This window comes from Centroberyx affinis, unplaced genomic scaffold (genome assembly GCF_046629955.1).
Source record: "Centroberyx affinis isolate AG114_WGS23_722 - 3 ecotype Tasmania unplaced genomic scaffold, CSIRO-AGI_Caff_v1 ptg001574l_1, whole genome shotgun sequence".
NCBI lineage: Eukaryota > Metazoa > Chordata > Actinopteri > Beryciformes > Berycidae > Centroberyx > Centroberyx affinis.
This window is the reverse complement of record NW_027280024.1, coordinates 21390-44358: the sequence shown is the minus strand read 5'-3', so window position 1 is coordinate 44358 and position 22969 is coordinate 21390. Positions and strand designations below refer to the sequence as shown.

At 40.1% G+C, this 22969-nt stretch overlaps 1 protein-coding gene across 3 annotated transcripts; it reads right to left on the bottom strand.

Moving 5' to 3' along the window:
* Positions 1-5376: 5376 nt before the first annotated feature.
* On the bottom strand, positions 5377-21215 carry cnot10 (CCR4-NOT transcription complex, subunit 10). 3 transcript variants are annotated; one of them, XM_071527721.1, is made up of 19 exons: positions 21079-21215; positions 20065-20156; positions 19204-19365; positions 18527-18677; positions 17432-17568; positions 15558-15641; positions 15394-15477; positions 15120-15237; positions 13913-14062; positions 13572-13774; positions 12364-12485; positions 11546-11725; positions 11233-11313; positions 9904-10017; positions 9146-9276; positions 8661-8693; positions 8294-8421; positions 6975-7050; positions 5377-5859 (listed from the first exon to the last, which is right to left on the bottom strand). In XM_071527721.1, exons 2-19 carry the CDS (start codon positions 20113-20115, stop codon positions 5690-5692), a joined length of 2175 nt encoding a protein of 724 aa, XP_071383822.1. In that variant the 5' UTR covers positions 20116-20156; positions 21079-21215; the 3' UTR covers positions 5377-5689. The 3 variants fall into 3 exon arrangements, with proteins under 3 accessions (XP_071383822.1, XP_071383820.1, XP_071383819.1); XM_071527719.1 differs by having other exon boundaries at positions 17432-17571; positions 21027-21208; XM_071527718.1 differs by having other exon boundaries at positions 21027-21208.
* Between the last annotated feature and the right edge of the window lie 1754 nt (positions 21216-22969).

The following is a 22969-nucleotide window of genomic DNA, read 5'->3' as shown; positions in this document are numbered from 1 at the left end:
TTTATAATGATGCATGGCCACAAATTGTAGATCCTTAGACAACTTCCACTGGGAGGGGGGGGGGTTACAGTGTAAAACTTCTACTAATGCAAGTGTTACTATCCGCACACATAGTAAATATAATAATATAGTAAAGCAAAACCTACAAACCTATATTACTCCAAAACATGAATATAGGTTTCCCCTTCTTTCCCTTTTTTCCCCCTTTTTTTCCCCTTCCCCTTTCTTCCCTTCCCCCGCCCATTACATTGTTGCAAAAGCAGGACAAAAAGCAACCAAAAAAGTCATGTTGGGTTATAAAGGGAGAAGTGCAAAATGTTGTGAGTCCAGAAATGACCTTATTATGTTCCATAAGCCATTCCCTCCCTGATCCACAGATAGGAGGATGCCGCCTTTTCCATGCTTAAAAGGTTCAGAAAATCCTCCAACCACTTATTCATATTAAAACAGTTAGCTTTCCTGAATTCCCAATTCATAAGAATTGTGCTTTTTGCGTTTCTCAACAAGCATGTAGCCGGACATAGAGTTATATCTGTGTTCATGATAGTTGAAAGAATTAAAATTAGTTGTTGAGTAAAATATTTTAAAGCACTTTATTTTTGTTACCTGTATACAGCACATGAATATTAAAATAAAATGTAATACATACAAAGGTGAATGTGGCTCTCTCCTCTTGTGTGGACATGAGCTTAAAATGAGGACTTTCAAGACTGCAGTGGCGTTAGAACTTATAAGTATATTCATAGTATTCCCATGATGTCACATGCATTTCCTACCAATATGGCGCTTTACAATATACACAGCTTTATTTATTATAATCACCTGTTATTTTCCTACCAATATGACCGTGTGGTGATGTAATAGAATACTATGAATAACACTACACCTATACAGTTCATGTTCACATATGTCTACTTTTTGGTCATTTTACATTTCATTTCACAATATATTACCTTATTTGACCACATCAAATTTCTGTCATGTATTTTTTCTGAAATATACACACTTGACCTGTGAATAGCAGCAAAGAATAGTAATATTTTTTGCATAATTTTGTCAGGGTTCTGCAACTAAAAGTGATGCTTTACTTTCTGTACCTGATTTACTAATTCTCCCAGGATATTCAAGTTTGAGCTTAGTATTTCATCAAATGATTACAAGATGAGGGTGAATTCAATTCCCTGCTATCATAATAAATTCAGAAACATTTGAAAGTTTGGTGTGACACTATTGATCTGAAGTTGAGCCACAGAAATGAAACAAATCAGGACTTTTTTCTTGTGCTTAGTTGAAAATGGATAAAAATGAGGTTCCACTGCTGTTGCAGAAATGACTTTATTAATTACAATGAATGGTTATGATAATGAACTGAAATGAATTGTTTAATAAGTTGTCTGAATCGTCCAGGAATTCCTCTTCTGGTGCCTGAAAGAGAACATCAGTATTTCAGCTTCCATAAAAAAAGGAGTCTAAGCCTACATACTGTTAATAAATCCAAATTACAATCCCTTACATTTTAGATTGTCATATTATTTGTTGTGGAGCATATACTTTTTGTATACATGTATCACAATCCTGAATAATACTCATTCAATATTCAAGATATTAAATGTCCTGTCAACACCATATCCTGTTTACAATAACCGGGATAACACATCCTAAATAAGAAAAACCTGAATATGCTTGTTGTTGTTGTTTATTGTTGGGTTTAGTTTCCATGGGGTCATGAGCATCAAAATAATGCACCACTATTTAACACAGTGACCTGTTTCCATGTATACAGCTATATGAAAACACTGGTTACTGATCGATCCATGTAAACGCCATATCCTTGGAATAAGACTCATATTCTGAATATTAATGTGCATGTAAACCTGCCTACATGAGGAATATGAAGTTCTCTATCACAATGTACAGGACTAGGAAGATGATAATGTGAGGTGCACCTGAAATGATAAAATAGATAGTAAGTCACAAGTCAGTATACCATGACAAGAGTATTGTTAAGTTCTTACAAGGCAAAGAGACTTGGTATCACAAACCAAACTGATTACTGCAGCCCAAAACTATGAACGTTGCAAAATGTCTGGCAGAGATTGAGAAGCCTGTTACGCAATCTTTGATCTGACCAATAGCAGCAGACCCACACCACTCCAAAGTCCCGCCCCTAATACCTCTGCTCTGCAAAGTCAGGAGTTCAATCACACTTCATCGCCATCTGCTGTTCAAATAAAAAATTATGATATGCAGTCGCAGGAGGAATTCAATTGCAATTTTACAGAGATGCAGTGGTTCAATTTAGGTTTTCAAAGACAATCATTTTGGATGTAAATCTGATGTCTTGGATTGTTTTTCAGTGTTCATAGCTTTGGGTTTTTGATCAAACGGGATCAGTTTGTCAGAATGACTTTCTCATTTCCCTGTCACATTACAGTTTTTTGTGATTGCTGACACACTTGTTGTGGAATTTGGCTCACTGTGTCAAAACTCTACACACAACACTTGGAGATAAACATCTCACTTCTATGTCAAAATGAAACTCTGCAATCAAAACCTAACAATCCTTTTTTCAAAATGGCATTTTTGCAACAAAATGATACACACATGCACCATCTGAATTACTCTTTCAAAGCAGCAACAACACACTGATGTACTTTATACAAAACACTGCTGTCTTTAGTACTTTGTATACCTTTTTCATTTTCTCATACAGGCTTCTGTGAAAGATTGTTCCAGTACAGTACATCTACTCAAATTTCAATGAACACAAAAATAGAAAGGCTTCAGAAAAAAAAAAAATATATATATATACCGTACTGTGCAAAAGTCTTAGGCACCCTAGAGTTTTTATATAAATTTCTTAGAAGTCTTAGATGTTTATTTGTCTTCTGCATTAGTGCGTCAGTAGACTGCTGTTTATTGTACATTTTTGATACTCAGAAACTTTTCATTTCATTAGTTTTGAAAGCATCTTCGCTTTATGGATGTCTTTGACATATGAGACATAAGACTTTTGCACAGTACTGTATATAATATAATTATAATATATATAATGTTGCGTGATCTGAGATGATTTGCTCTCGTAGTTGATATAGGTGGATGGTGTTGTTTGCCAACACTATACTGACAATGTCCAGTTCCGGTTCATGGGTGAACAGACGTTGCCTTCCACTCTCAGGAGGTCGTCTGGCAGTTCTGTAGAAAAAGCAAGAACATGAAAGCAAGAACATCTGTACACAGTAACATCAAAACTGTATTACATGTACTTCACAGCACTATACCTATTTTTTTTGTTCACTGAGGAGCATAGACCTAATACTGTAGGACTACACTTGTACTGTGATGCAGAATGATGTGCAACAATTACATATGTAGTATAGAAAGTTGAAGACATACCTGTTCTCCAGTCTAAATGTCCATATTATGGATGTTCGTCAGGCCATGATTTATGACATGGTCCACCAAAGTGGCCCTGATGTCATCAGAAATATGTCTCCATCTATTGCCTGGTCCCCTTCTTTTTTGTCCTCCTCCTCCTGCTCCTCTCGCTCTCACTGCCTCCATGTTTGCAAAGTTCTCACAAAAGAGGTGAGCTTACCTGAGGCCTGTTTGTAGTGCTAAGGCTCAGACTGATTGGTGTTCAATTAGTGTATAGGTTTTGCATGGTATGTTTTGCATTTTGAATAGAAGTGTTTTCCCAATGATTGCAAGAGATTTCATTTTTGAACGAAGTGTCTAATGTAAGAAACAGTGTGTAGTGTAAGAAGTGTGCTGCAGAATTGCAAACAAAGTGCAAAGCAGAAAATGTGTTTGTACTCTTGGTATCTTTGTTTAAGGCATGGTTACAACAGTTAAGGTTTTCAGGTCACTTTCAGTGTGTAAGCAATCGGCAAAAACTGTAATATTGGTTTTGTCATATTATGCCATAATGAATACCTAGGTCCCTTTACATAATGAAGATGAAGGTCCTCTAACAAATACTCATTTGGACTCTAGTTTCTTGCTGCGCATATTAAAAGCATGTGCCATGTAATTGTTCAGTGTTTGTTGTTTGTACTGTATGATCCTGACTCTGACACATGCATACGTATTAAACATAAGGCAATTCTGAAAATGGGTTGATTAAAATTAGTCATTTTTCATTGTTTGTGATGATGGTATATATTTGATAAGAAATAATATCTTGAAGCAAATCGCTGCTTCCTGTTTTAGAATGTGTTACTTTTGAAATATCAGTATTTGACATTCTCTGTGAAAGAGTTTCATTCCAAAATGAGACGTCCACGGTTTGAAAAAAAAAATTGACACTGCTGGAGGGTCGCCATTACATACATACAAAACATGGGAATATTACCAGATTTATATTGAAGGCTTACTCAGATTATTCCAAGGATTTCAGCACACACTGTGTAGATGGCTAAGGGCAGTGGTGGAAGAAGTACTCTGATCCTTTACTTAAGTAAAAGTACCAATACAGCAATGTAAAAATACTCCATTACAAGTAAAAGTCCTGCATGAAAAATCCTACTTAAGTAAAAGTACATAAGTATTAGCAGCAAAATGTAGTTAAAGTATTAAAGTAAAAGTAGTGGTTTGGTCCCTCTGACTGATATTTTTATTATATATGACATCATTAGATTATTAATACTGAAGCATCAGTGTGTAAGCAGCATGTTACTGTTGTAGCTGCTGGAGGTGGAGCTAGTTTGAACTACTTTATATACAGTTAGCTAGTTTAGTCCAGTGGTTCCCAACCTAGGGGTCGGGCCCCTCCAAAGGGTCACCAGATAAATCTGAGGGGTCGTGAGATGATTAATGGGAGAGAAAAGAAGAAAAAACAAAGTTCTGATACACAAATCTGTTTTCAGTTTTTGGACTTTTTCTCTAATCTTTGATTTTTGCTGAAATATTGGATCATTTGAACATTTATTGAAATGAAACCATGTGAGGTTTAGAGGGAAAAATCACTATTTGGTGGAGCTGTTAACAACTCATAGACATCTGAAATGTGACCCGACTACACACTGCTTTATATTATCCATTGTGTCAAATCTCCATCTGAAAAGTAACTAAAGCTGTCAAATAAATGTAGTGGAGTAGAAAGTACAATATTTCCCTCTGAAATGTAGTGGAGTGGAAGTATAAAGTAGCATCAAATGGAAATACTCAAGTAAAGTACAAGTATCTTGAAATTACACTTAAGTACAGTACTTGAGTAAATGTACTTAGTTACTTTCCACCACTGTCCAAATGTGATATCCAGATATATCCAGTACTATAAAGAAGTAATGATTTAGTGCAGCATCAAAACACACACTTCCACAACAATGCCTGACACAAAATAAGAACTCAAATGAAACACGTGTCATATTGTAAATAAAATTTATTTTCCATTATTTCACTTGCCACAGAGCAGAGTCAGACGACGCACATCATTAACAGATGCCCCCGGTCAACAAAAGGAAAAGTTAAAAACTCAGAGCGGAATGATCCCGGCTCCGCTCAGTCGATGGACATTGCTGGTGGTGAAAACCCCCCTTTTTCCAGACCTCTGCATTTCATATGGCTGTCGATGCTGAGGGGAAGCAGCATTATAAATAATATTATGGGTCCACAGGGGTGCGTGTGCGCGTGTGTGTGTGTAGTTTGTCGTGCATGGGGAGGGGGGTGGGGGGATGGGTGGTAAGGCTCATTTGCGCTGTACTTGTGTGAAGGATGAGGGCATCTGGATGGGCTGGATGGGCTGGACAGACTGGAAGGACGGGACGGGCTTCTTCCGCGAGTCCGGGGACGCCGTCGGGACCGACGTGGGGAGCAGCTGGTTCCGCTTGATGATCTGCAGGGCCAGCTGTGTGTTTCCTGGGGAGAGAGGGAGGGGGGGGGGGGGGGGGGGGACACGCTGAGGTGGTTAAACTCCACCCGACTCAGACGCTACCAGACGGCTAACAAATCCATCACTTTTAAAAGGGGGGGGGGGGGGTATCCTAGGATGTGGCAATTCTTAGTATTTCTGGTGATTTTGGTACTTGGAGGTATAGTAAGTAATCACAGTAAAAAAAAATGTAATCATGTTACTATGCCGTTTCCCCACAGTCACTAACTGTAAAACACGGCCCTTGTACAAGCCAGTCAGATTTTGCTCCAGTTTCTATGTAGACACTGGACTGTCTGAAATCGACCAATCAACGCTAAGAGGAGGGCGGGCCTTCCAGAATGGCCAGCCAATCAGAGCAGTAGCTTATAAGCATAAGAAGCTGCTTATGTAAAATGACCTGTTTTCTTGTAGGTGGGAAACAAACACTGGGAAGTGAATAGCTAAAGCTATAACTAAACAATTTTTTGTGAAAAAAACTTCACAGATGTATTTTATAGACACCAGGTAATTGCTGAAAAAGCAAATGATACCCCTCCTTTAAATCAGCTGTTGCTCGCTCGAAAGCAGATTCACACGCGACCAGACCAGGGTTCGACCGATATGGGTTTTTAGAAGGCAAAGCCAATATTTAATATCTTTACATTTGCCCAATTTCAGGCCAAAAACTACAATGATTCAGTGTTTCTACCAGAATTTGATTCTTGTCAAAAGCCTCTGAAACAGCATTTAAAGCATCATGGGACACTAAAACTCTCCACTGAAACCCAGAATGATAATAATGAGTAGAAACCATACTCATGAATTCTTGTGTGGAATCTGATCAAAATGCAGGCTAAGGACTTCCCATAGACAACCAGTGTAGTATTGATCAATTCTACAATAAATATGCAATCAAACTTAATCATATCCATCATATCGGAAGTGGACAACACTGAACGGACCATATCTGATTTTTAATAAAAAGCCGATATCGCCAAAACAAAATATTTTAAATCAGCTGTACTTACTGACACCTGAAAAAAAGTCCATACCAAATCTCTCCCTAGCAGTTCCATTGTACTGACAAACAGAGGCAGAGACAGCATGAGGGAGGTCTCACCGTTCTGCAGCTCTAAGTAGACTCCCAGCAGAATGGCTTCAGGGGGAATCTCCTTCGTGTTCACCATCGACGCAGCCTGAGGACGACACAGCACAAACAAGCAAACAGTAAACATGTTGTCCCCCACCAGTGATGTAGTTCCACCCTTGGGTCAGTCAGTGATTGCTGAGTGAACGTGAAATATGAGTGAAATTGTATAAGCATTTTGGTATGGGACAATGAAAGGACAGATTGACCATATATTTCTGTTGCCTACTCTCCTCAGAATTAGGCTTACAAGTTATATCTTGAAATGTAGTAACTGTAATTGTCCTGTTTTTACTCAATACAGTACAAAATATAAGAACTACAATACGCAATAAATACAATCTGTACATTACACAATGTACACTACAATACAATTTATAATACAATATACAATATAACATACAACAACAGGAGCGTGAGTGTTATGAATAATATAAATGCTAAATGATAAGTGATATATGGTATTGCACAGTAGGTAAGTGGTAATATGATATAAGTAGTCAACACATTGACTCTCACTTCAACACATCAACCCAGTCTGATGTCTCCAAGTGTGTAGCGTGTGTAGACTATTATGTTACCTATGATAACTTTAACTGTATGACCTGCTTTACCACTGAGTCCCCATTCATTGTCTATGCCGCCCCCTAGTGGCACAAAGTCAACGCTATAGTGTGACTAACTAACGAATGGACGGACAGACGGAGACCGATCCATAGTCCCCCCTTTAGTGGGGGACAATCACACGAGTGGCAGGAATGCGTTTATGTCCTTTGAGCTCTGCATAGTTTATGCTGTAAAACTATTTTAATGACGGATTTTAATGGAAAAAATAAAAATCTGTTTTAAGACCCTGTGAAGTAGCATGGAGAGTGTGGTTTCCTTCTGTGTGCTGACGTATTTCTGAATGAAGCAGAAAGTTAGAACAGGAAGCGTCAGTGGGAATATTTGAATATTAATGAGATATGGAGGAAGTGGGCGGTTCAGATCAAACATGGACAGCAGTCTGGGGAATAATTCCAACGGTTATCAAAATGTCATTGGATTAAATTTTTGTATCCACGAGTACTTTCCAAGCCATCTATTCATTTTCAAAAACTTTTAAAGGCCTTATTTTTTCTCCTCAAAAAAATCCACAAACTTGAAGGTGAACGCTGTATTTTTAAGACCTACGGGATTTAATTTAAGGCTTAAAATGCTACATCGAGACCTTTTAAGGCCTTGAGGTTAGATAATATAAATGAGACTTTCTCCAGGACCTGTGGACATGATGGATATGTGTATGGGTTTACCTGATGCAGGCACTTGCGGGCCTTCTCATACTCGCTTCTCAAGCAGTAGGCGCTGCCCAGGTTGAACAGCATCATGGCCCGGGCCGACGTGACACTGCTGGGGTAACACAGGGGGGTCTGCTTCCCTGCTACACACACACACACACACACACACACAAAATTGTTCATATTTTCCATTCATTTCTTTGTCTCAGAATGCGCTACTGCTGATATTTGTTAACACGTGCTGTAGCCTAATTCATAGATTTTCATACTTATTGTTAATAATAATATATTCTGGAGGAACTTTATGTACTTTTGGATTGTTTCAGGTTTAATCTCATTTTTAAAAAAAATCATGCATTAAGCTTTATGAAAGTATACTCACAGGATTCAACAGGCTCATCCCCTTTGTCTGATCCTGTGAACAAAAAACAAATAAATTGCCTGATAATGAGGAACCTGAGATACTGATGGTTGTGTGTAAGTGTGTGTGTGTGTGTGTGTGTGTGTGTGTGTCTCTCTCGCTCTCCTTTCAGGTCTTTATTGAAAGGTGAAGTGTATTGGGGTTAATGACAGAAACCTCATGCATGTAATAGAATCAGAAATTGGGTCACTGACTATTGTAAGATCGTCACATAATTTTGTACATTTACTGTATGTGAGGAGAGGACAGAAAAAAAGGTATAATGAAAAAGAGTGATAAAAATGGAAAAGAATGAAGTTATTTCCAGGTGTAACAAAAACAGAAACGAAGAAAAGTGCAAAACCTTTTACCGTATAAAGAGGATAGATTCAACATCATAATCAATAACAAAATCTCTCTCTTTTTTTTTTTTTTTAAAGTAATATCATCTAGAGAAGGGGCCTGACCTTGGTCTTGCTCGCTGGTCAACACTCCCAGTGACACGTCAGTGACGTTCTCGGGGTTGAGGTGAGCGATGGCGTCGGAGATCCTGTCCAGAGAGATGAGCGCCTCGGCGGCGTAGAGGTGACCCAGGAACCTGGGGAACACACCGGGGGGGAGGGAAGGGCGGGACGGACGGGACGGGACGGGACGGTTGAAGGATCGAAAGAAGGGAGAAAGAGAGAAAAACATTGGGTGATTTCTCTGAATTAGTCGATCTTCTTGGTGATGGTCTCGTTTGTTTAGGGCAGTGATTCTCAACTTTTTTCATATCAAGGACCCCTAATTTAGTCCACATTAGGGCCACGGACCCCCATTTGATGAGATTTTGTCTCTCGGACCCAAATCTGAGAATATTTTTATTGTTAGATATGATTTTGTCCAGAATTCCCTGACTATCTGTATTGTAGGTAGAGAGATAACAGAGAAACTATGATCAAAACAGTCATTCTTCTACATTCTCTAATTGTGTTAATTTCATGTAAATTAAATAATGCTGAAGTTTAACAATTCATCATTTTTCTGGGGACCCCCTGGAACCCCCTCAAGGACCTCTTGTGGTCCCCGGACCCCACGTTGAGAACCACTGGTTTAGGGTACTTGTACTAATGTCCCAAAATGAATGTGGTAATCATTTATTGAAGTCACAATTAAAATAGCACATGACAACAGTTTGAACAGATCTATTTGATGGCTATGATTGGAGGAGGGACCAAGGACTTACTTGAGGGATCCAGAGACCTTGGTTTGATGGAGGAGTTTCTCAGCATGGTTTAGAGCCATGAGGTTGTCTCCCAGTGCCAATGCTACATAGGCACTACAGGCCAGGATGGAGCACCTGCAAACAAACAAACCTTTACATCCTGAACCGAGGCAAATACTAACAAGAAAACACACAGAGAAACCCCTCCACAGGACATCCATTTCACTGCCAATATACATTTACTGACCAGGTTTGTATGATTAAATGCATTTAATTCATGATTCCGATGTCAGCCTTAATAGCCCCCTTTCCACTGAGGACCAAACCTGGAGCCTGAACTTAGTTCCAGAGTTCCTGACCCCTTTCCACTGGGTTGGCCTGGGCCAAATCAGGGCTAGTCCAGGAACTCAAGCCCCACTACTTGGCCCTTCCAAATCCTCAGGGCCAAAGCTGTTAGCCCTGATGCTTATACATCATCACATTCTACATTTTTTTCAAATAGGGGGTGTTGCTTAGTAACGCCAGTAACTGAGTGCAGCCATTCCTACATTAATGAGCATCTACCTGTTAGAAACTAGGTATGTTAATTCTTAAATCTGCATTACTTTCAGCTGCTATCTTAGAAAAAAAACAAAAAATACATCTTGCTACACATAGAAAAATAAGTCTGTTGCGAGTTGGAAACAACTTTTTAGCCTGGTATATTAAAACCAACATTGGCCTTAGTTAGCTGTCTAGAAAATACCCCAATTACTATCACTCACTTTCCAAGTCTGACACACACAGTAGTAAAGGACTAATGTTAAAGGGAAAAAAAATCCTTTGCTTATGCAGGCAAGGCAGTTTTTTTTTTTACTTTAATCCCTTCAGTAGGCGTTTAAGTCACTGCCCAGCAATGTTTTTTCATGTGAGTGATGTTAGCCTCATCCTGCATCCTTCTTCTTTTTTAAAACTTCCCACAAAGTAATTAAAACTAATGTTAACGATTATACGGTACATTTGACAGCAGCGTTGTCTGCCATGTTTGATGACAAGCAGTTGTGTAAGTTAGTTGTCATGGTTACGCAGGGACCAGGATGCTCAGTGGAAACACTTCAACAAGTTTAGCCTAGTGCTTAAGTTCCAGGCTAGAGTTCCTGGGCCAAAGGTCTTGGGCTTTTGGCCTTCAGTGGAAAGGGGGCTAATGACAATGACGACGCCAAGGTGTGACCAACCCCCATCATCAACACTGGCCAGGAGATGAGGGATCTCAGGTGGAGGAGGCCAGATCAGAGATTCGAGATGAGAAAAAGAAAATGAGTCCTTGATAGGGGAAGGAGAAGAAAAAAGGAAAATAAAATGCTCCGTTACCTGAGGTTCTCTACCTCTTGTTTTCTAAGAGGAGACGATGGGGCTGCAGACAGGAACTTATCGGCCTCCTGGCCTTTCCCACTAGGAAACACACAATGAAGGTTCATTATCATCACAATCATTTTATTTGAATGTGATCTCAGCTCTGTGGCTCCCTAAAACTCAAAACTCATTTGCATACGAGACGCTAAGATGTGAAGATACACTGTTAGTTCCATTTACACAAGAATACAACTTTTACTATGTTTTATAAATGACATAGTGCTCAATAAAGATAAACACAAACGATGTAGGCTGAGTGTGTTTGTCTGACCTGCAGGCGTCGCTGTTTTCGCTGCCGCTCTCTGTGCTTCCTGATTGGCTGGAGCTCTTGGAGCCGTTCTCGGCCTTGGTTTCCTGCTGCTGGTGTTCAGGGAGCAGTAGCAGGGCGTTCCTCAGGCAGATGGCGGCGAACTCCATACTCGCTACTGGGATAGCTGCTGACTGGCCCTCACTGTGCACACACACACACACAACACACAGAAAACTGTTACTGGATCCAGTTGTAATCAAAAAGAAATAGCTCTTATTTGTGAACAGATGGGTGTAAAGTAGAATTAGACAGATATATCCAGCTGATATCGTTCTTTTATTAAAAATTTGATCTGGTCCAGTCAATGTGGTCCACCTCTGATATGATGGATATGATGCAGTTTGATTGATTACATATTTATTGTAGAATGTATCAATACTACACTGGCTGCCTAAATAGAGACTTTTAGTGTCCCATGGACTAAGTGTTTCCATTCTGCCGGGAATATATATATTTTTTTTTGTTGGCAAAACCATTCTTCTATCTCAATAAAAAAATATTGTATATACACAAGTATTGAACAGCCCAAAATATCAGCTGCCAGCAGTTTTAATCCAAAAATATCAGTATTAGCCTTCAAATACCCATATCGGTCCAACCCTAGAGTAACAGCATCTTTTAGTCACAAATCATACACTTGTGTCAATGTCATAGAAAAACTTCAGTATTTCAGTATTACTGCCCTCTGCTGGTCAATACAGGCAAATGTCAAAATGAAGAAAAGCTTCCTTTGCAGAGTGAAATAGATACAGGATGGACCTGCTGGAGTCGACACTGACCTGTAGATAGTGTTCTGGGTAGACTGTGATGCCAAGACAATCTTGCGGTGGTAACCCTGCCCAACAATAGACTGAACTATGCCTTTTTTACAAGGTAAACCCTTGCTCTCCTGTTCCGAGCCCTGGAAACAAGAAAAGAAAAGACACAACTGTGAGAACGCCCGAGGTGATTTTCTGCACACATTTTCTCATTCAGCATTGTTACATGGTTACTACTATGTAATAAAGCTAATTTGGATGTATACATTCAAACTGACATTTGTTTGTTTCCCCAATTATTGTCAATAATATGCTGACATCACTGATCAACCATGGCCCTCTGGTTGCTAGATTTTTTTAACATTCATAAATAATAGTTGAACTGTCCTTTGGAAAAGAGTATTCATCATTAAATAATATTCCACTTTAAGCAGCAGGGACATCCTTGTTCTTGCCTGGATCTAGCAAAGATTAAATCAAATTTGTAGGTGATTTAGGGAGCAGGGTTCCTACACATTTTCAATTAAAAAATTCCATACTTTTTCCAGACCTCGATTTGTTTTGAAGATTTTGTCTGGTGTTCCATATGATTTACGCAGATAGACATCTTGCCCCTGCTAACTAGGTCATATCACTGTATAGATGAAGACTGTTCTTCACAGTGACAAATATCAGAATATGTGAGATGATTGGCAGGGTTCCAACACGGTTTCCATTTTAAAATTCCATATTTTTCCCAGACCCTATGTTCTTGACCGGATTTGATTTTGGTGGGTATTTGATATAATGCATGCTGACAGCGGCTGGGTAATAAGAGCGTCCCTCTATCTGAACATTATTCTTCACATCAACAAAAACTGTGGACTCAAAGTGGCTCTACAACAACATAAAAGCTAGAATTATGTGTGTATCGGACCTGAACCGCAACATTTTCCATACTTTTCCCAGATATTTTTTCAAATTCCCAAACTATTCAAGACCTGGAAATGATCAAATTCATTTTTAATACTTTTCCAGACCTGCGTAGGAACCCTGAGGGAGGGTCAGGCGTTGCTTTCTTTTGAGGGGGACGGGACAGTTTTTAGAAGCAACCACATTGATAGAGCGGGATTCTCGGATTAGATAGGGAAAATCCAATACGGCGTAATTCTAAACCACTCGGTCCACAACATCGGACTGAACAATGAAAGCAAAGTACTAAATCGGGATGAACGCCGGGCAATCCGTACCCCCTTGTTGGCAGCGATGCAGCACTCTGCCAGCCGTAACCACAGCCGCGGGTTGGAGTGGTAGACCTGCACGGCCTCCATCAGACACTCGAAGGCCGCCAGAGGCCGGCCGATGTGCAGCAGCTGGATCCCACAGTTATACAGCAGCTCATAGCGCTTGTTGGCTAGCAGCGCACACATGGGGATACCTGCAAACTTCTTAGCTGGATGAAAGGATGAACGGTACAGTCGATTAAAAGTACGGCAAAAAGGGGAATTAGCACATTCGCATTCATTTGTCACGGTGCATGTATGGACACTTTTGTTCAATTTTCAAGTCAACGGTGCAACGTCCGACTCACATTGCCCGTTGCCGCCGTCTCCGAGCTGTGCGCACGTGTGGTCGTTCTCTTGCAGGGCCTTCTTGAAGTAGAAAATGCCTAGGTTATGTTTCCCCATTGCAAAGTGTATGCAGCCCAGATTGTTCCAGAACATACATCGTACACATTCACCTGAATAGGACAAGTCGGGGGAAACATGCACAATCCGTCAACTTGCATTTGTGAAGAAAGGGTCAAAAGCCAATTAGATTCTGAATGAGGAAAAAAAAAAAGAAACTCGGGGTTGAGATTTAGTAGAGGTGCACCGAAAGCATCTAAAGTATGGGGATTGATGCTGATCCAACTCCCAAGTACTCCTACTCAGATCTGTAAATTAATTTCCCCTATATTGACACTACTACGGCATGCGCTTTGGTCCAATATAACAAAACTTTTCCGGTCGGACAAATATCTCCTGACATGAAAATGCTGCTATTTGAAATTCATAGGCCTATAGCACCTATTGTTTACAACGGAGTCTTAGCTATGCAGGCTACATTTTATTCTGTTTTATTAGGCCTAGTCTACCACACTCTTCTTTATTTGTAAACCAATTCTGAATAAACTGTTTTTATCTGTCAAACTATTCTGAATAAGCTGTTTTTATCTGTTAACTTAGAAAAAACAGGTTTGTCATTATTTTCTTGTATTCGATTGAGGATAGTCATACAATAGCATAACTGCATAACTTGATCCAATGAATAAACGATAGATGTGCTTGTTTTATAGTACAGTGATTCTCAACCTTTTTCATTTCAAGGACCCCTAATTTAGTACGCATTTGGGCCACAGACCCCCATTTGATGAGATTTTGTCTCTCAGAGCCAAATCTGAAAATACTTTTATTGTGACTACCTGTATTGTAGGTAGAGAGATAACAGTGAAACTATGATCAGAACAGTCATTCTTCTACATTCTCTAATTGTGTTAACTTCTTGTAAATGAAATAATACTGACGTTTAACAATTAATCAATTTGCTGGGGACTCCCTGAAACTGTCTAAAGGACCCCTGGTGGTCCCCGGACACCACGTTGAGAACCACTGTTATAGTAGACCAATACTAGGCTACATGAATGACGGAACTTGGATCGGTACTCCTATCAGTTCTGAAAAACCTATTGGTGCACCTCTAATATTTAATCCCAGCCTTATGAGAAGAAACCATCTATCTTTAGACAGACTCCTCACCTGTCTTGATGGCCCCAGGGTGCTCTGCAATGTTTGAGCTGTTCAGCAGCTTCACCGCTTTCCGGTAGTTTCCTCTCAGGTACTCGAAGTTGCTCTTCAGGAAGAGTGACGGCGCAGACTGGTGGAGGAGATGAGAAACACGGGTCAGAAAGACGAGCGACATCAGCAACTCCATTTAAAAGCTATTGAAACACATCCTATCCCCCCCCCCCCGCTGCTCGAGTAATTCTACGATCTAGGATGGAAATGAATGGCATCAAAGCATTAGACTCACATTCCCTGCTGTGTTCATCACCGATTTGATCTCCCTTTTACATGCCTTGGATGACTTCATCTGAATGTAGGCTCTCACTTTGTACTGTAAAACAAAACATGAGTCAAGGATTGGAAGACAGAAAAAAAAAACTCAATTAGACAGTGTATGAACAGAACTCCTACCTGGTGCATCTTTGATTTGGCCGCCTCAATCATGGCCATGAGCTCTGCCTTCTGGTTTGCCCCGTCTTTGTTTGAATTGTTGTTCTGGAATTCGACAAAAGGAGTCAATACATAGTCAACTGCATCATTATGCTTTTAAATATGCATGTTTTTTTTTGTTTTTTTTCCTGTTGGAACGTCATCTTCAGTTAGCAGCCTGAGATAGATAGGACCAGGGCTTGACATTAACTTTTTTGCTCAGCAGCCACTGTGGCTAGTGGTTTTCCAAAGTTACTAGCCACTTATTTGATTAAAGTTGACTATGGTGTGTGGGCATCATACTCAGTGTTTCCCACACACAGACTTTAATTGGGCGGGCCGCCCAGGTATATTAACGCCCGCCAAAGTATATTTGGCGACCTACTTTAGCATTTTTTATTTTTATTTTTTTATCCGTCCGAGAGAACGACGCCATCCGCGATCGATTAACTAGTGGACGATCTCACCTCGCTCACACATAGAAAACTTTGTGGCGTCCCACCACAATATCAGCACTGACCACCACAATATTTTTTTTTTCCACTATTTAATTGTAGAACTACATGTAGTGCATTGATTCACTCAGCCCCTAATTGCTCTGCGCTCTCTCTCTTGCTCTCTTTCTCTGCATCTTGCTCGCTCTCTCTCTCTGTCGCTCACTCTCTCTCTGTATCTCGCTCTCTCTCTCTCTGTCGCTCACTCTCTCCCTGTCTCTCGCTCGCTCTCTCTGTCGCTCGCTCACCGGACCCGTCTGTTCGCCTCCCATTACACATGCGGGCATGAGGGATATTTTGCCACCCGCCAAAGTGGCGAGTAAGAGTGACTGTTATACGCCACTGCCGAAATCTACCCGCATTTGGCGGGTGGTAATGTCAAGCCTTGGATAGGAATACATAAAAACTAAATAACATTCTTACATGCTTTGGCCATTGAAGTGTAACAGTTTTTTAATTTTTAATTTTATTTTCTATGTCTACTCTCAGATAATGGGCTGAAAATAAGGCCTGCTGAAGAGTGGCCTGCTCTGGGCCAGCAAACCGGTCTGATGAGGCATCGTGTGCATTAGTAACCTGTCCTCCAAGCACCCTGAGATTATGCTGAATAAGATCTGCAGCCTCCGCTACAGGGTCCCTGTGAATGTAGTGGTGGCATCTTCCTCCACATACCTCCTGGACAGACAACCTCAATGTAAGTCACACATGCACTACAGCTGAGCCTGGCACTGAGAACACTTGGAGAACAATAGAATGGAATCACTTTGTTACCTTAGCTAGCACAAAACACAACATTTTCAGTTCATTAATATTCAGTATTTAAGGACAATATGTTTGATGCAGAAAACACAGTTCCACGAGCTGATAACAATGGGAGATATCATGTTGAACACACAGTAACTCCATGGCTCAAGCCACATTAAAGGAATAGTTCACCCAAAAATGCAAATTCTGTCATCATCTACTCACCCTCATGCCAAATGAAACACAGGTGAAATTTGTTAGTCCATATAACACACAGGGAGGTTGCCAGCACAACTTGGTAGCAGCCTTCTCCAAAACAACTGAAGTCAATGGGGACCTGTTCTTTAGAGTTCCAAAACAAAAACAGCCAAACAATCACACTGTGAATAGAAAGACCTATACACCATTATTTGTTGCAAATCAATCAGCTGTAGTTAAGATTTGCACTAAATGATGGTGTAAATATACTGTAGGTCTTTTTGGAACTCTGAAGAACTGGTCCCCACTGACTTCAGTTGTTTTGGAGAACTGGCATGAGGGTGAGTAGATGTTGACAGAATTTTCATTTTTGGGTGAACTGTTCCTTTAATGGTGAATGAAATTCTTGAAGCGGAGTACCTCTCCTTTCCCGTTCTTGTTGTTCCCTTGTACGGAGAGTTTGTCCAGCACAGCTAGCAGGTGGAGGGCCTTCTCTGGCTGGAAGGTCAGCAGGTACAGATCCACCAGCAGGAAGCACACCGCCTGAGCAAACTTCTCTTCTAGGACAAATAACACTATCAAGCCATGCCGAACTGTGGCGGCGCATATTAAAGCTGCTATATGTAGCATTTTTATACATCAATACATCACTGTCTAATTATGACGCTATAATAACCTTAAACAAGTGAGACCATGGTTGGGACAATTGGTAGCCTCTATCTCACGCCAGTAGTATTGTTAATGCTAGTGTCTGTCAAAATTAAGACCACATTTCCCATAAACCCTGTTGCTTCCTGTCCCCCCCCCTCCCCGTCCCTGGCATCTTTGGCTTGACTGAAGAGGATAAAGTGATTTTTCCATCGGCCTTTCACTCCTTCCACCATCCGCTGCCAGAAACTCGGAAAGCTTTAGCTCCGTTTGAACTGGAGGAACGGCGGCGTCTTACTGCTTTGTGCCATAAAGCAATCTCTCTTTGTGCTGTAAAACAATTCAGCAGATTGCCCAGTGGCAAACAAGGTAAAAGGCAGTGTAGAGGCCAGTAGAAGCTGCCAATCATCTTTGTGATGGTCTCAGTTGTTTATGGTAATTATACCAATAGCCCAAAAATAATTGTGATTTATTGATGTTAAAATGTTACACGCAGCCACACTTTTAACATGGTGATAAAGTACAGAACTGTGCAAAAGTCTTAGGCACATGTAAAAAAAAAAAATCTGTAAAGCAAAGAGGCTTTCAAAAATAATGAAATCAAAAGTTTCTAAATCTAAAAAAAAATTACTATAAAGAGCAGTCTACTGACTACACTAATGCAAAAGACACATAAACATCTAAGACAAAATTTATATAAAAAGTCTAGGGTACCTAAGACTTTTGCACAGTACTGTACATTTTAGTTGTTTTTTTTTGCTGTGTGATCTATGACATTATAAAACATTGCTGTTGATGATCATGTCAATTAATATGTCCTATATCAAACATTTTCTGCTAAAATTCACGTCGACCACCATAACGTACCAAATGGTTCGAGAAACTGGTAGAGTTTCTCTCCTATGGAGATGGCCTCAGAGTACTGCCGCATGTGATAGTGAATGATGGCTTGATTGTAGTACAGCAAACTATTTTCAACATCATCCAACCCGTCAATGTCCTCCACTGATGTGTGAACCTTGAGGGATTAAAACACATGATACATGATGGATGGTGAAGTACAAGATATCTTGTGAAGAAGCAAATAAACAGGCTGTTTTTCTCTAGAAATAGCATAAACAATCATGGCACTGGAGCTAACATGAATCGAAGGTAGGGCTGGGTGATATGGTTGAAATCAATATCATGATAATCATAAGATTTTTCTCGATATCAATATATATCACGATATGGTTCATATCTGCAAAATCACATTAAATAATCAAATGAATGTTCATCTCAGTGAACCGAATGGTAATGTTAGGTGTGGTGTCAAACAAAGAGAAATATTCAAATAATATTCCTACCATATCTCATTTTATCAGTTTTTAAGTAAAATTTGCTTGTCATCATCAATTCAGACAGCAGAAATGTGTGTCACAATATCAAAATATCTTCATATCATGATATGATTCCACTGAAAGACGACAAACAATAATACTGAATTATCGCCCAGCCCTAATCGAAGGACATGAGAAAAATATAACCCAAATTTCAATCGTTACCTGGTTTTTCATTGCCATCAGAGTCTGCTTCAGAGTCCCTGTGGTACTCTGACCGCTTTTGTAAAATTCTGCAACAGCTTTATTCATTGCGATCTTGTAGTCCTCTTTGTTCAGCTCTTGCAGGGTTTCAAGGTGTTTGAGAGACTCGTCATACTTCCCAGCCTGTGAGGAACAAAAGTCAGCGAACGCAGCACGGACATGTTCGTGTCAGCTGCACATCCAGTAGCTCTTGTGATATCTGAGTATTCATGTTAGGTGTCAACTCATTACTGAAAAGTACAGCCAAGGAGCTAAGACTGGCTTCCATGTAGCCCTGATGGGTGCCAGTATCTCTTGTATGGAAATAATGCCATACCAGCAAACATGATACATTGGGTAGAACATAAGATCTCTCAATTGTTAGGGTCCACTCTTCAATTCAGCACACATCAGACACATCAAACAGCGCTTATTTTGTTGAAATATCAACTTTTAGAATTGGTTCACCTGTTGTACCTGCAATCATGTACTAAATACACCATGGAAAGCAGCAACAAGCAGTGTGAACACACTCTAAAAGCTTAAATTGTACTGAAATAAATGTTCTTGGTTGGTCACATGTATGCTGAATTTACCTAAATATTCTGAAAAGGTCATTAGTCTTGCTTTCAAGTCGTGTGCCTTTGCCATAAGCAAGGCAACATTAAACAGCCATAGTTTTAAATAGAGGCATTCTCTCCATAAAAGAGAGAAAGGAATACATTGGGGCTATTTGATACCTGAGTGGCTTTGATAGGTGTCAACACACTACTGCCAACCACAGCTAAGCAGTTATGTCTGGCTTCTAAAGTAAGGTAATGATGAATGGAGGAGATGATATACCGTGAACGCTTCGTATGCACTGGCTGCCATTTCTTTCTCTTGGTCTGTCATTCCAGGTGATGACGAGTTGTCGTGCTTTGCCTCGTTTTGTTCTGATAAAAAAAAAAGTAGAAGCACAAAACAGATGTCTTAACGTTACATCACACTGGTCCCCGAACCAAATCTAACAGTCCAGTGGTGGTGACTAGCCGCTTTCAGCAGGCTGTGTTGACATACTGTGTGGCGGTGAGGGGACCGTTGGCGGCTTATTTGATAGCTTACGTTAGCCCAGTTACGTGCCCTAATATGTGCCTAATATGTACTTCACGCCGAAACCCATTCAGAAATATCGCATTTTACAGTGGTCTCGGATATCGGCAATGCACACACCACAAAGTATGACTTAAGAGCATTGGTGAATCGTTAAGAAGGCATTATTCAATTCGGGATACATATAATCCACAAAGCAGCACTTTATTTCAATAACATCTCAACTTTTAGAATTGGTTCACGCTGCTCGCTACTGCCCAACACGGTGCATTTTTGGTGGAAGAATACTGTGAGATTAACAATTCTCACTGGTTGGTGGATCATATGATACCGAAATACCAGAAGACCTTGACGATTGTAAAACGTTTATAGCCATCTTTTAAGTAGTACGTGTGTTTGCCGTTAAGCAAGGCAACATTTAACTGCCAGATTTCTGAAGGGAGTTTTGCGTGACCCACACGGCACGCATCGCGGCTAAGCTAACGTTAAACAGGCATTCTGATAAGGTTCGCATAGATGGTTAGGTAGCAAATTAGCAAGATATCCCTACACAACCTACCTGCCAGCTGATCGCTGTTTCCCAAAAAGTGCATTACTAGTTATTTACTTGGGAAACCAGCAAATGCAGCAAACTGCAGCTCTTCAAGGAGTTACAGCTAGCTAAGATTGACACAGTTGCTAGCTAGCCAGCTAACGTTAGCTAAGACACTCACCTGTATTTTCTGCCATTTCTGGGACCTTTTTAATGACAATTAGAAATCTTACGTTTGTAATTAAGATCAAATAATCCGTAAATCACGTTGACCGGCGAAGCAAAAGCAAAAATTGTAGGTAAATGCTTCAACTCCACTGTTTGACACGGGAGATAGCTAGCCGAAATCTGTCCGCTCTAAACAGATTCTTCTTTGCGACTTGGTGACAGTTGACAACCGACGCATCACAGCGCAACACCGCCCCTATATGGACTGGAAGAGAACACACAGACGCTTATTTGGTTAGGCGTCATGAAACAATATTTGAATATTTTGAATCACGTTGCTGTTGCAACAGCGACATGATTAGGCTAACTCCGCCAAGGAGGTTATGTTTTCGGTGCCGTTTGTCTGTTTGTCTGTTAGCAGGATTACGGAAAAACTACTGGGCCGATTTTCATGAAACTTGGTGGAAGGGTGTAGCATGGGCCAAGGAAGAACCCATTACATTTTGGAGCGGATCCGGATCCGACTCACGAAATTTGCATATCATAGCAGACCGGACTATTGGCCTTGGCGGAGGTCTGCGCTCTCCGAGTGCCCTTCCAGTTCAAATATTGTTTCATAGGGACCCATAAGCCGTCATGGCCGGGCCGGACATGGCAGAGTGTACTTACCATACATAATAACCTGTGTGAGTCCAAATTTGTTCTTGTCTCAGTTTTTAGCATTATAATTGAAGATGAAAGCTCAAGCAAAATTCCATGACCAGTGTAAGCTGATATTTGGTGACGTACGTGTAAGAATTAATCACACTGAACAAAAACATAATATATGCCATCAGTGATTGTTCCACTCGATCCCCAGACATTTAGTGGATATATATAAGCAGGTTGGACGTTTTGGTTGTACATGATATTAGATGTAAGAGCTTTGCCATACATAGCAGCACTTTAGTCCAATAAAATCTGAACTTTTAGGCATTATACGAATGAAAGATCTTTATATTGAATTTCTGTTGATCCTTCGTCTAGGGGGGTGATATCATATATTTATGACTACATGTCTAATCAGCTGGATGTATCCTTGGACTTTCTGAAATCAGCTTGGGAGGAGGACTTGGGCATGGGCTTAACGGAGGAGCAATGGGTTGATGCACAGGAAGGTGTACACTCGGCATCTATTTGTACCAGACATGGTCTTATACAGTTCAGGGTGTTGCATCGTCTTCATTTTTCAAAGGTTAAGCTTTCTAAAAATGTATCCTAATATAGATCCTTTGTGTGATCGCTGTGGGGTTTTTCCTGCCTCGCTGGGGCACATGTTCTGGCTATGCCCAAAATTATCCAATTTCTGGAACTCTATTTTTAAAACTTTGTCCGATATCCTGGGACACGTAGTAAAACCTGAACCAGTGTTGGCTGTGTTTGGGGTACCGGGAGAGGACAGTCATCTTAGAGGACTCACTTCTACTGTGGCAGGATTCATTAACCTTTTAGTGCGCAGATGACTTCTATTGAACTGGAAGCAGGCACAGCCTCCCACTTACACTATGTTGATTAAAGATGTTGTGCAACACCTTAAACTGGAAAAACTCAGATTCACTCTACGTGGTTCCATTGAGAAGTTCCATAAGACTTGGCAACCCTTCATTGATTATGTAGAGGCTAGGCAATAAATGTCCTCTTGGTTCTTTGCTTCAACAGCTAGGTTATACCTAATGTAGGATGTCGATGATCACCATGTAAAGCAGCTTTGTACATTGAATGATATTTATACTGTACACTGTATATGTTCTGTATGTGTCCTATTTTTATTTTTTTTTAATTTTATTTTTGTCTATTTATTTATTATTATTATGTATTTTGTTTTATTATTATTTTATTCATTTTTTTTTTACTGTGTGTTTGTTTGTGTATACACTCTGTACTGCTTTTTTTTTTAATTTTTTTTTTTTTAAATAC